The 12818-nt window shown below is 48.8% G+C and overlaps 1 protein-coding gene across 5 annotated transcripts in view; it reads right to left on the reverse strand.

Annotated features, from left to right (window-relative positions):
• The window catches only part of FAM168A (family with sequence similarity 168 member A), a 200866-nt gene continuing 188048 nt past the window's right edge, over window positions 1–12818 (reverse strand). For 4 of the 5 annotated variants that reach the window (XM_033405675.2, XM_012536741.3, XM_004279769.3 and 1 more), the window contains 4 exons: window positions 9189–9331; window positions 8174–8348; window positions 6742–6872; window positions 1–6017 (listed from right to left, as the gene is read on the reverse strand). In XM_033405675.2, the coding sequence (XP_033261566.1) occupies window positions 6760–6872; window positions 8174–8348; window positions 9189–9331 (431 nt within the window). In that variant the 3' untranslated portion in view covers window positions 1–6017; window positions 6742–6759. The remainder of the gene's footprint in view (window positions 6018–6741; window positions 6873–8173; window positions 8349–9188; window positions 9332–12818) is intronic. The other variant, XR_007478999.1, reaches the window with a different exon arrangement.

A 12818-nucleotide genomic window follows, 5' to 3' on the forward strand; every position in this document is an offset into this window, starting at 1 on the left:
GACTTTTTTTGGAAATTTTTTTAATAGTTATTGAATGTTCTACAGCTTACAGTAAATATCATAGTTACAAATTCTTGGCTTCAATCTTTCAGAGTGATCACTATCTGATCTTCAAAACAAAACGAAACAAAAACCCAAAAGAATCCAAAACAACAAAACAAAACCAGATTTACACTTCATACACACAAGCGAGGCCATGGGGCTTTCCAATCTTTACACTCCAGGCTGTGTTTTGAAAACACCTATAAGTTCTTTGATCAAACTACTTGGAAGACACTGGTCAAAGGTTTATTATTATTATTTTAAATGTTTTTCTTTTTAAAATGTGAGTTCCAATAAAATTTAAAAATTAGATTCCAACCTGTAGGTTAAAATGAATTAAAAAATACAAAATCATATACAACGCTCTCTCACAGGGATGGTACATGTCACGAGAACAAGTTTTCTCTGTCGTGTGACATGAACAGGGATGAAGATACCTTTTAGTCAGGAGATGGGAACAGGCCCTTGGGCCTTTAAAGGTCACTACAGACAACTCCACATTGCTAGAGGCCTGGCCTTACGTCCCCTTGGGTAAGGAAGAGCTGGAGTCCCACCACAGATCCAGATAATCTGGCTGACCCAAGAAGGTGGTCTTTGGGCAGTCCCACTCTTTCCCTGACTCTCAGGCATGAGGAGGAAGGCTGGAGCCTGGAGATGCTGGTCTTGCTGGGGTCAGGCCCAAAGATGACTTCACCCATTTGAGTCCTATGGGCTGGTACTTATCAGCAAGGCTGTTATATCTGTTCTCCTCAGAAAGGAAAATACCCCCTCTACCAGGAGCTGGACTGGGTACAGGGCCTCACTGCCACAGCAAGAATACCCAGGGACTACGCATGCAGCCACAGGGAAGCAAGAGTTCTAGTTTCCCTGTCTGGCTCTGTGACAACCAACCCCAATCACCTAGCCACTGGGCTGGACTCAACAGCATGCAAGATAGAAAATACCCATTGGAGAAAGTGAGGGAGTGAGACCCAAGTCTGGCTCAGGCAAGGTTGGTTATGGAATGTTGAAACTGGCCTGTCAGGAATTTTAAAGGCCGGGCCCTAGAACCACGTAATGCCTAATTTCAGAAACAAGTTGTCTAGGAGAAGGGAACATGGACAGGTAAAGGACAAATCCTGCCACCAGCCTGGCACACCCATAGTAGGCTGAGCTCTCAGAGGCTCAGGTGTGGAATTAGATGTTAGCCTGGCTGGGTCTCCTCTGCTGTGATCCTGCTTTTGGAGGTAGGTCTGGCCTGGATTCCCCTGGGGCTGGACACGAGTATGGAGCCTCCTCACCTGCCCCCTCTGCTGCCCAACCTGCCCCCTCCGGATTCCCAAGCTTGGCAAGCAGCTGGGGACCACATATCCTATAGTGATGTGGAATACAGCATGGAAAAGCAGAGCTTCCACATACTTTCACTCAACAGCAATTGAGGAGAAAATGCCATGGTGACATCTAAATGACTGCTTCAACCATAGTGCTGGGGCCAAGAGCGCTCCAAGACCCATGCCATCTAGGCCCTCCCTCTCTGGCCACAGAGCAGAGCTGAGGATCTGATATGCAGGGCTCCAGGCCTGACTCAGCCAGAGTCCTGTCTGTACAGTGAGGACACCAGAACTTGGTGATCAGAGGATCTGCACTACTTTTATGCTCCATGTGATTCATTTCTGAAGCCTACTCAGAACAAAGCCAGCCTCTCCGAAGAAGCACTCCCAGATCTCTGGGAGTGGGATACCTCAAACTTGGAACACTTTGGGTGCCCAAGGGTCAGAGTTGGGATAAGGAGAAAGGACTGCACAGTGTCTCTCTAGATCCTGGTCCTCACCCAGGGGAAAAACAGGCCCAGAGACTTGAGTCAGATGTGCTTTTGGCCATTCAGGGCTACACCAGGTCCCCTGGAAGTGCCAACTCGCCAGGTCTGGACAGTGGGCAGGCTCTCCAGGGTCAGAAAGTAAGGGTACGCAGGCTTCCCAGGGACATGGGTCTTTCAACGGACAGGTGCCTGGGGCTGCCCTTGAACATGTCTTCAGTCCTAAACCTCATGACCCCAATATGTTTTGCTCAAGTTAAGCCTTTTCTTGCAAATTCTCATCCTCTGGGTGCTACCATCTGGATATGCCTCTGGGTTCCCAGGGCTCCTCATAAAAATCTGCTCAGTTGGCAGGATTGAGCTCCCCAGGTTTCCGTGGGGTCTTCCTCTGTTTGGGGGCAGATAGGTAGCCCATCCCTTCTGCATGCCTGCCACCCAGACCCAGCAGGTGCCAGCAGAAAGCAGAGGATTTAAACAGTTCAAATCTTGGCTCTTTCTCTTATGAGCTGTGTGACCTTTGGCAAGTCTCTTAAGCCTTCTGAGACTTAGTTTTTCCATCTACAAAATGGGGATTTTTGGCAATCAATGTTGAAGTACTTTGTACACAGACAGAAAACTCTGGACAGGTGCGAGTGTCCTTTTTCAAGATATAGGAATGGGATACGTACTTTTGGGTCACTGCCAGGAGAGAAAGAGGAACAGCAGCAACTGCCCTGTCTCATGGGGAAGAAATTAAATACATTTTTCCAAAACGTGGCAGAAAAATAAATTCCAGGCTCTTAACCACTTGGGGGCACTCCAGACTCCAGCTTCCTAGACCCCAGCCTAATGAGGAGGAGCCAGGTAGAAGTGGCAGAAGCCAAGAGGGTTGGCTGGTGACTGGAACCACCTGTACCCCTGACCCTGGCCACCAAGCCTGTGGTACTAGGGAGAGGCAGTGGAGCGGGGTGGAGAGAGGGCTTTGCTGGTGCCACGCTGTAGCTTGCTATGTATGTAGGCACACCCCTTGTCCTTTCTGGCTTGCTGGCCTTCCTACAATGGCGGGGCCCTTCCAGCTCTGACCTCTGTCCAGCTTGACCACTGGGCCATCCAGTATCTTTGGATAACACCCATGGTACCTCCCAACAGACGCCTGTGATCCTACCAGGTGTGCTCTCATCCTACCACAGGCACACTACTGCCCCTGTTCTCCTGGGCTCAGTCCCTCTGCAATGACTCCCCAAGCTTGGCCAGGCTTGTGGATCTCTGTCAAAGCAAAAGGGTGAGGCCAGCTGAACTGGGACTCCAGTGGCTCAGGCTGAAAAAGGGGCACTGGGCCTGGGCTCTTCCAGACCACAGCATTTTCACACCTTGTTTTTGCCTTGGGGCCTGTCTTTGATCTTGAATTACATACTAGGGCTAAGAGAGGGTACTGAGCATTGATGTTTCTGTCCATGAGCCGTGTGTGGATTCAGACTGCAGGGACAGAGGCAGCAGGCTGGGATTCAAATGGCTCTGCCACTTATGAGCAAGTCACTTTGCTTTTCCAAGTCTCCGTTTCCTCATGGATCAAATGAGAGAATAATCTATTTCACAGGGTTAAACCAAATGATGGATATGAAACTGCTTTGTGAACTGTGAGGTACTAGATGTTAGTTTTTACTTACTGGTATAGAATGAACAAAAGTAAAAAGGTCATTCCTAGATCTCCTCCCTTTTTCCTTCTCTCTGTGGTCCTACCCTAGCCCATCTGGAGGCAGCAGGGTTCAGGGAAGCTTGTCAGGATACCAGCATTCTGCTCACTTTGGGCAAGTTCCCTTTCCTTTTAGAACCAGTTTTCTCATTTGTCAAATGGGTGTAATAACTCTGACCCTTGCTCTCAGGGCCAGTAAATTAAAGGCTGTGAAGTGCTCTGAAGTCTATGAGGCACCTGACAAATGCAAAGGATTCCTATTATTATTATAATCATTATTATTTTGGCATTTTCTAAACATGTATGACATAATCTAAAACAACCTTCACCCACCCTTAGAAAACCAGACAGTAGGAGGAGGTATTTGCAAAAAATGGATTAACACTGGAAAACTTCCTATTGTTTTAAAATGAAACCTCTTCAGCACCCCAGAACAGACCATTTAATTTCGGACAGCTGGGCTTCTCCTTACCAGTGCTGCATTTCCCTGGAAAGCCAAGAAGGTGGGCCCTCAACTCCTGGCTCTGGGTTGAGGATGCTGCTGGGCTTTGCCCTCCTGGGAACAGCCAGATAGCCTCTGAGGTCCTTCTGGCCCAAGGGCTTCCTGATTTTCTCCTCCTTTAGGGAGACACGGCAGGTAGGGGTAGGGATTATGTCCAAGTATGCATGAATTTAAAATGAAGAGAGTTATTTAAAAGTTATAAATGTTATCAATGATTCCATTCTGTACAGTAAAATGTTCCTCTCCCCGCATCCCCAAAGGGGCTGCTGGCCCAGCCAAGTGCTGGGAGCAGGGGGACAGTGCTAGACTACCGGGCTCCTGGCTGAGACCAGTGCGTCCCTCTTCTCCCAGGAGAGCCCATGTCTCCTCCTCCTCTCCTCTCAGGATGAGGGGCTACTGTCTTAAAAGCATGGACTCCTTTTCAGCCATCCCTAGGGCTGGAGTCAGGTATAGGATGAGAGTTCCAGATGTCTTCACAGAATTTCCAAATGCTATTTCTTCATTTGCAATTTCTGTTCCTGCCATCTGCCCCCATGTCACCTCTGCCCAGTCTTCAATCCCCGCCTTTGGAATCCATGGAGGGAAAGAGCAGAAACAAAAGCCCAGAGACTGTTCCCGAGCTCACCAGGTGTGGGCACTGCTGACTTCATTTTTACAAAACCAAGCCAATCCATCCCTAGGTAAATTTTCATGGGCAACATGCCCCAGGCAGGAAGGCTGCATTTAATGCTGATTTACTGCAAGGTCTAGGGAAGTCCTTTCCGCTTCTCTGGGCCTCAGCTTCCTCATCTGTCAAACAGGGGAATGGATGAGATGGTTGCTAAGGTCCCTTCAGTTCCATGAGTCTATGAAGTGTTTATTGCTATTGCTTTTCCTTCACTATCCTGACCTTCAGAGCTGCCAGCACCCGCCTGGAATGTGGTTCCTTCACTGTGGCCATGAATGGCACAAGGTAACCAAGAACTTGGCCTGTCTGCCAGCGCCATGGACAGACAGGTGAGCCCTGGCAGTGGGAAGGGCAAAGGGAAGGGAGAGAAATGCCATAGGTTTCCACTCTGATCAGGAGCAAGCTCCTCATCAGAGTGGATCCATGAGGGCCCAGGGGCCAAGGTCTGGATTACACAGGGCACCTGGCCTTCCAAGGCTTTGGGAGGCTGGGATCCCACCACCCTGCAGCTGCTTGGTAGGTCTGAGGTCAAAATCACCTTCTGAGGAAGTGCCAAGTCAGTTAACATCACTGTGCAAGTTAGAGGGTCCAGGCCCAGACAATTTGGCCAGAGACCTTACCAACCAAAGCCAGCAGGCAAGCGCCTCTCGACCCTCTTCCCTCTTCCTTTCCATAGTGCCCTCCCTCCCCCCACCCTCCCCCAAGTTCTCCCAAAGAAAGAATCTGGTTTTCCCAGGTTCTGATCTGGGGTATTATTAAGCTGCTATGAACACTCCTACCTAATCAGGTGGTTTTGTTCTTGGTCTGTTGCGATGGTTCTCAGAAGAGATTTCATTTGTGTCAGGACATGGTAATGTCTTAAACTAATCCTGCTTGAGGAAAATCAAAAAAGAAACAATCCCCCAGAGATGTGGCCTGCTCAACAGCTCTGAGTTCCTACCCTGGACCTGAGGATCACATCTCTCATGCTCTTCAAAGGAAATTGCGCCTTCAGCTGAACCACTGCAACAGACCCCACTCTCTGACTGCTGCTAGACTAGGCTCCCGGGACTGGATTCTTGGGGAAGAAAAGAAGAGCAGAGAGGATGTGCCTGGTCAGGTAGGAGGAGGGCTAGAGCTGGAAGGGCAGTGGCTAAAAGGGGGACAGTGGGGAGAGGCAGGAGATTAGAAAAAGCAGCTTTTACAAAAACCGAAAATAAAAACCAAAACCGTTAAAGATGCATAAAGTGACCCTTGCACTTCCGTTGTCTCTTCTTGCAAATAGAGGTGGTGCTGCTAGGGAGCTGCTCCAGCACCTGTGTAAGACTTGAGTAGTTGCATACAATGTGTGACTCCAGATCTGGGGGAGGAAGGGGAAGGCCGTTAGTGACAGTGATATCCCTGAGGCCACTTCAGGAAGCTACTGGACCCCCTCCCCTCATGCTGGGATCCCTAAATGGAGCCCTCTGTGCCTTCCCAGTGGAGCTGCCTGTTTCCCTTCCAGTGCCAAGAGCTCCTGGAGGAGGAGGGCGGGGGAGATGAGGAAGTAGGGCAGAGGATTTTCGAATCCCTGGAGCCCTGCAGTTCACTGGCACTGCCTCAGCAGCTGCAGAGGGCAGCAAGGAATCTGGTGGTGGGGATGGCCCAGAGTTTCTGCCTGGCCCCAGTCAGAGCCAACATCTGACTGAGGTAAAAGTTCATTGGAAGAATGGGGCCCACAGGTAGAAGACGCCTGAAGACGGTATGGTAAAGAGCACAGAATTTAGTACTAGAGGATTGGAGTTCAAGTCCCAGTTTTTACTGGTTAAGTGATGTTGAACTATGTATTTATCTGTAAAATAGAGCTAATGATCCTTATTTCACAGAGTTACTGTGATGATCATGAGAGAGCATACGTTAAGTATCTAGAATATATATAAAGTTACAGCTATTATTAAGAGTGATATTACTGAACCTGGAGCAGGAAAGTAACTGGTAACTGTCACCTGCCCCTTGCCGACACCTGTGCTTCAGACCAAGACAGGGGCTTTGAAACAATTCTGTTTTGTCACCCTCCTACCTCTCCCACCCTGGGCCCCACTCACTTGGATGGGATGCAGGCTTTACCAGTGCGGGGGCACATAGCTGTACGCAGGGGTCCCTTGGGCCCTGTATGCTGGCATGGAGACAGGGTGTGCCCCAATCGCGGTGTGCTGGGGTGCAGTCAGCAGGGTACCTGAGCATCCAGAGAGAGAAGAGGAAACCTGATGAGGCCGTCCCAGAGCGCTGGGATGAAGAGGATGAAGCCACAGCCTTTCACACAGCTGCTGCCCACCCTTCCGCATCTTGCCAGGGGAAGCGTTCCTCGTGCTCCAGGACAGTCACTCACTCATCTTCAGTGGCCTCCTTTCACCCTTCTTTGTATGCTCCCCTCACTGCACCAACATCACACTGAGTGGTGATCGCTGGTTCACATCGTTGTGTTCCCACTAACCTAGTTGTTCCTACGGGTAGGGTTCTGGTCTGATCTATCAGTATTTGGTCCCCAGGACCCAACCAACAAGGCTGGCACCCAGCAGACATTCAATAGCTTGCTGACCTGATCTGGGGAGTGAGAGGCCTCAACAACGCCTACATTAGGGGGCAGAATAAAATCCCAACTCCCACCTCCTATCCACTCAACCCCTCATACTCTCTTCCCCCAGAAGGTGACCTAGCTGATTCTTTGAAAGTTGGGTCTCTAAAGGTTATTCAGAGCCCTCTTTTCTTCTCATGCCTTTCTTTTTAATGCCAGTTCATCCAAAGACTTCCCTAAACCTGCTCTTCCTCTGGCATCTCTCCCTGCCCCCATTCTCAAGGTTCCCGAAGGGCAGGGTTTCTGGAGTAAGCCAGAAATGGAGAAGGGGTCCTCTTGGACTCCTGCTTCTCCTAAGCCTCACAATTAATTATTGGACAGGTCCTTAAGCTCCTGCCTGCTAAATAACATTGCCCTATGCCCTCCTTTCTGGAACCCTGCTGCTATCAGAGTCCTAGCATCATCATGTCTCCTCTAAACCAGAGCTTCCCCCTGGCTAAGCCTGCCTCCACCTTGCAGCCAGAGAGAATGATTAAACCAAACTCCATCTCTCCTCTGCTTATCTCCCCATTACCTAAAGGTATTCAAGACTCTCCACCACTTTATCTCTGACAACTATTCCAGCCACCCTTCCAACTCCACGCCCCTATTTTCTAAGTGATTTAGACCATTTCCATTCTGTGAATGTGCTTTACCCATGTTTTTTACCCCTGGACTGCCCTTCCCTTTTTCGTCTCTCTGGTTAGCCTCTGTTCACCCTTTAAGGCCTAGCTCAATAAGTCCTCCTTGGTGAAATCTTCCCCATCCCTGTGGACAGAGTTAGAGGGTCCTCCTCTGTGTTCCTAGAACCCCCAGGCATAGAATTCTTCATGCTTTGCTACAATCGATTCCATGACTGTGTTCTCCACTGTCATGAGTTCCTGGAGGAAGGGGATGGACACCAACACAGATGTTGCCCTTACCTGCTGACATCGCCATGGTGGTGCCGGCCACCATGCCCATGGCCACACCATTGGTCCTGGGAGCAGCGACAGGCGCCGGGTAGATGGCAGAGGGAATGCTGTTGGGCTGGACGACCGTGGTGTGGTGGATGACATGGGGCTGGGCAGCATACACCGGCTGTGTGTAGTAGGCTCCCTGGGGGAAAAAAGGCTGAGGTCACACAGGCTTCTGGAGAGGAGGGGAGCCTGTCCCAAACCCTAAGGGATGGGGTCAGAGAAGCTCTGGCCCAGGGACACAAGGTCTGGGGCTCTGCTTCTGTCTTCTATGTGGCTGTGGACAGTTCAGTGCTGGGCTCAGCTTCTGGTCTGAAAAATAAGGCTTGAACCCTGTCCTGCCTTGCTCCTAGGGCTGCTATGATGATCTACTATGTTTATCTTATTGCAATGTGCTTCTTCTTAGACTGCTTAAAATACAAAGGTAGGGACCACGATCAGTGAGTGAAGAGGGCTGTGGACGAGGCTGGTGAACTTCAGAGCACTGTGCATGTGCACACATGAGGGATTACTGGTGGGAGTATCATACTGGTGTGAATGCTGCCATTCTACATACTGGAAAAATGTCATAAATGCAGAGCACTTCCCCAAGTGTCTCTTACTATCTATTCCCCTGGAGGCAAAAAAGGTTGAGGATGGAGACAATGGTCTGAGGTGACCTCCCACTGCCTGGATCACATGACTGCTTTGTGCTGTCACAGCCCCACAGGTCTGCTGACCTTTGGGCAGAGTAGACAGGGCGTCCTGGATCATCTTAATCCAGAGCTTCTCAAATGTTTTTGCTAAATAATTACAAGAGCCTCAGACTGTGGACTGAGGTAGACTGGGGGAGTGTGTAGACTGCAAGGTTATTGTTTTAATGACACAACAGCGACAGCTCATCAGAGCCACGAACTCTCTTCTTCACCCCCCTCCACCCTACCCAGGCTGGTGGCTCCTTTACCTGCAGAAGAAGTGGTCCTGGGCTTCTACATGTACCTACCTGGGCATACAGATTCTGCTGGGGGTAGGCACTTCTGATGGGATACATGGCCGTCTGATAGGGGTTGGGTGATGGGGAGTAGGGGGGCGGAGCAGTATTACTCTGGGTCGGTGGGACCTTGTATGGTGTCCCCGCAGTATATCCTGTACCAAGGCAATAAGAGAGACTTTCAGTTAGTTGGCAGAACAGCATCGCTGGAAGGCAGCAGGTCCCAGTCAACGACTCCCCAGACAAACATGGGCTGAATCCAGGCTGGAAACACAGATGAGAACAGACAGAGAACAGGGCTCCACCCAGAGAGCCCGGGCCCCAGAGGCAGCTCCCTCAGTGGCTGCATGTGTGGCATCTCTTATTTCTCTGTCTCAGGGCTCTGATCTATAAAATAAGAGGCTGGGACCAGATGATCTCTTAAGGGACCCTTGCAGCTCAAACAGTCTGGGACTCTGAGCCATGTGCCATGAGACAGGCAGGTGTGCATGGACGGGAGACCCTCAACCTGCTCGCTCTATACTGCACTCTCTCTCCTTGCTTCTCTGTCTCCATAGTCAGCACCTCAGGGCATCCTCTGCTGCTGCTTCTGTCTTGCTTTCTCCTGTATTCTCTCTTTGTCTCCTTTTATCTCTCTCCCTTTTTGGACTGCCCTCCACCATGTTCCCCTTCTTCCCTGCCAAGTTTTAAGGTGGAAACCCCACTGAAAACCCCATTCAGAGACCCTCATCTTCTGGGATGCTGAAAAACTTTGCTCTACACAGCTGGCCTTTCCTCCCCTCCTGGGGTTTGGGGGAGGGCCACCACTGTCTGAAAGACTGAAGTCAAGGATCAAAAAGGTTCACATCGACCTGGAACCCAGGCCATGTGGGGTCAGCAGGGTGGACTGAAGCTGGGTAGGGGCTGAGAAGTCAGGCCCCAGGAAGCTCACAATCAGCCATTCAAACAAATTGTGCTGCCTTTGAATTTTCTGGAAAAGAGAGTCAGATCCTAAGTTCGCAGGAAGAACCTGAAACATGAATCACTCAGGAACAAGACTGTGTTCTTAGAGAATCACAAAATGGAATGATTCTTTGGAACCCAAGTGATCATCAAGTAGCCCCCACTCTCTTACTCTGTACTAGGGGATCCTGGAGTTCAGAAAGAGCAAGTCTTTTTAGGAACACCACCTTCTTTCTGAGTTGAAGGGACAGTGCCAAGGGATCCTGGCTTTGGATGTCCAATGGGGTGCCGCTGGGGCTTCTTCCCTGTCCCCGTCCTGGCTTGGTCTGGCTGACACATCACTGAACCTCTCTTGGCCTCAGGTCTTTCTCCTACAAGATGCTCACCAAGGACCCTTTCAGTAACATGGGGCTGTTTTTACAAGAAGGGACTGGGGCCAGAGTGAAAAGGGTGATTTACTGGAAGAGAAGAGGTCCAGGCTTCAGGCCAGGATTTCCTCCAATCTGCTGTGACTACTGGCAAGTCTCTGGGCCTTAGTTTCCTATTTTGTAAAATTAGAAGGCTAAGAATGAAGATCTCTTCCTGAACTAAAATCCCATTTTTCTGAAGACCCTGGGTCTCTTCTACCCTAACCCCAAGTTAAAGCAAGCTGCCACACAGTCACAAATCTCTCTCAAGTCACACCACAGCTTTGGCATGGTGACCCCCTGCCCCTGATGAGCTACTCAGAAGGGTATGAGAGCTGTTATTTAGTCACCACCCAAGGCACCACCGAAAAGCTGTCCTGCCCTCTCCCCTGGAATCATGTCATTTATCTTTCCACCTGCAGACCCATAGTTTGTTCCATGAGAAACTGGAGAAACTGATTTTGTGGTCAAATATGCTTGGGAAATAAGTCGCAATGGGGCTGGAAAAATACATTAATGAGAAGGTAGCACTGATAAAAACTAGAAACTAACTGGAAGTGGAGGTACGAGTCAGTTGAGGAAAAAGTCTAGAGCAGGTTCCTCCAAGTTTCTAGATTGTGCAGCTAATCATGAAATGTGGTCACAGGAGGAGAAACAGATACTGTGGGGAAGACAGGGAGTCTAGGTTTGCAGACATCTAGAAGGAACTATTTGAGGTGTACTCACCTTGGAGACACAGTTTACTTGTCTGTAAAACAAAGGGGATTCTCAAGATGGGTGTGTCCCAAGAGTATACAAGGGATCCTAAGTGTTATTTTGCCACCCGCCCCCGCCAAAAAAAAAGGACAAGGAGAAGGTGGGAGGGAAGGGGGAAGAGGGGGAGGAGGAGGAGAAATATGAAATAAGAGAGAAAATAGGTTTTATTCCATGACACTGAGAAGTTTTAAAATGATAGGATGAACTGTGAATCTCCAAGATAGGGATATGCCGGAGACTGTTTCCAAATTTGTTTTACCACAGGATCTTTTATTCATCCTATTCACATTTAAAACATGCAAACTACAATTTTGTGTGTGACTGTAGCTTGTTTTGGTAAATCAAATTTTACTGTAACACAGCCATGCCCATTCATTCACATACTGACTAGGGCTGCTTTACTGGTAGAATGGTATTTAATGGCAGACATCATAAGGCCCCAAAAGCCTAAGATATTTATTATCTGGCCTTTACAGGAAAAGCCTGCTAACTTCTGATTTAAAGGAATAAAACAGGTTATGGGGAGTCCTGCCAGAGTGGAGAGCACCTCTCTTCCATGCAGGAGGGCAGGACACCCCTGAATCCTAAGATGCCTGTCTCTGAAAGCTACACAGCACAGGCTTGTGATTATAAGTAGTCTGGAGCCAGACTGACTGCCTGGGTCCAAACCCCAGCCCTCCTACTTAACAGCTGTAGAATACATCTGTCTCCTCATCTATAAAATGGGGATAATAATAGCACTTACTTCATAGGGTTACTGTGATGAATACATTAACTAATAAGTGCAAAGCCCTTAAAAGAATGCCTGACACATTAAAAGCAGTTCATAAAGATTAGCTATTATTCTTTTCTCTTTCACTGTATAGAGAGATAGTAAGCTTCCTGTTCTAGGGGGTATACAAGCAGAGACTGGTCTGAAAGATGACAGTACATAGGAGGTTAAACTAGTATGACTTTTATGGTGTGATCCAGCTTGGAACACAGACTCCAGGATTCTAAGATTCTAAAATTTGATGGTTTAAAATGCCATGATTTTAAGATTTCTTTAAAGATAACAGGCCAACAGTGCTGGTGACTTTCCTTTATGCTGCCAGAGAATGTGTGCTGAAGTTTTATCCTCTGAGGAAGCCTGCACAAACCCTCTCTGTCACAAGGACAACCATCTTACAAAGTGTTGAGATTATCCCTCTGAGGAAAATCAAAAGGTTCCAAGAGACTGCAGTAGAATTTGGTTTCCACATCCAAGAATAACCTTGTCTACAAATGTATCCTTTCTTCATGTTATGAAATGAGACACACACAAACTCAAAATACAAATCAGTAGCCAAAACACACTGGGTGGCCGAAAAGATGATGCTGGAGAAGAAGGCCTTGCCTATTTGTCCAGACAGGTTGAGAAGGGAGAAGCAGAACTGCAGAGCTAGAAAAGACCTTAGAGATCATCAAGACCAATGCAAACATTTCACACATGAGACGCGAGCAAATGAGCGAAGGCTCACGAGGACCCAGGACTCAATGTTCCCTCCTCTGACTACAG

This window comes from Orcinus orca, chromosome 8 (genome assembly GCF_937001465.1).
Source record: "Orcinus orca chromosome 8, mOrcOrc1.1, whole genome shotgun sequence".
NCBI lineage: Eukaryota > Metazoa > Chordata > Mammalia > Artiodactyla > Delphinidae > Orcinus > Orcinus orca.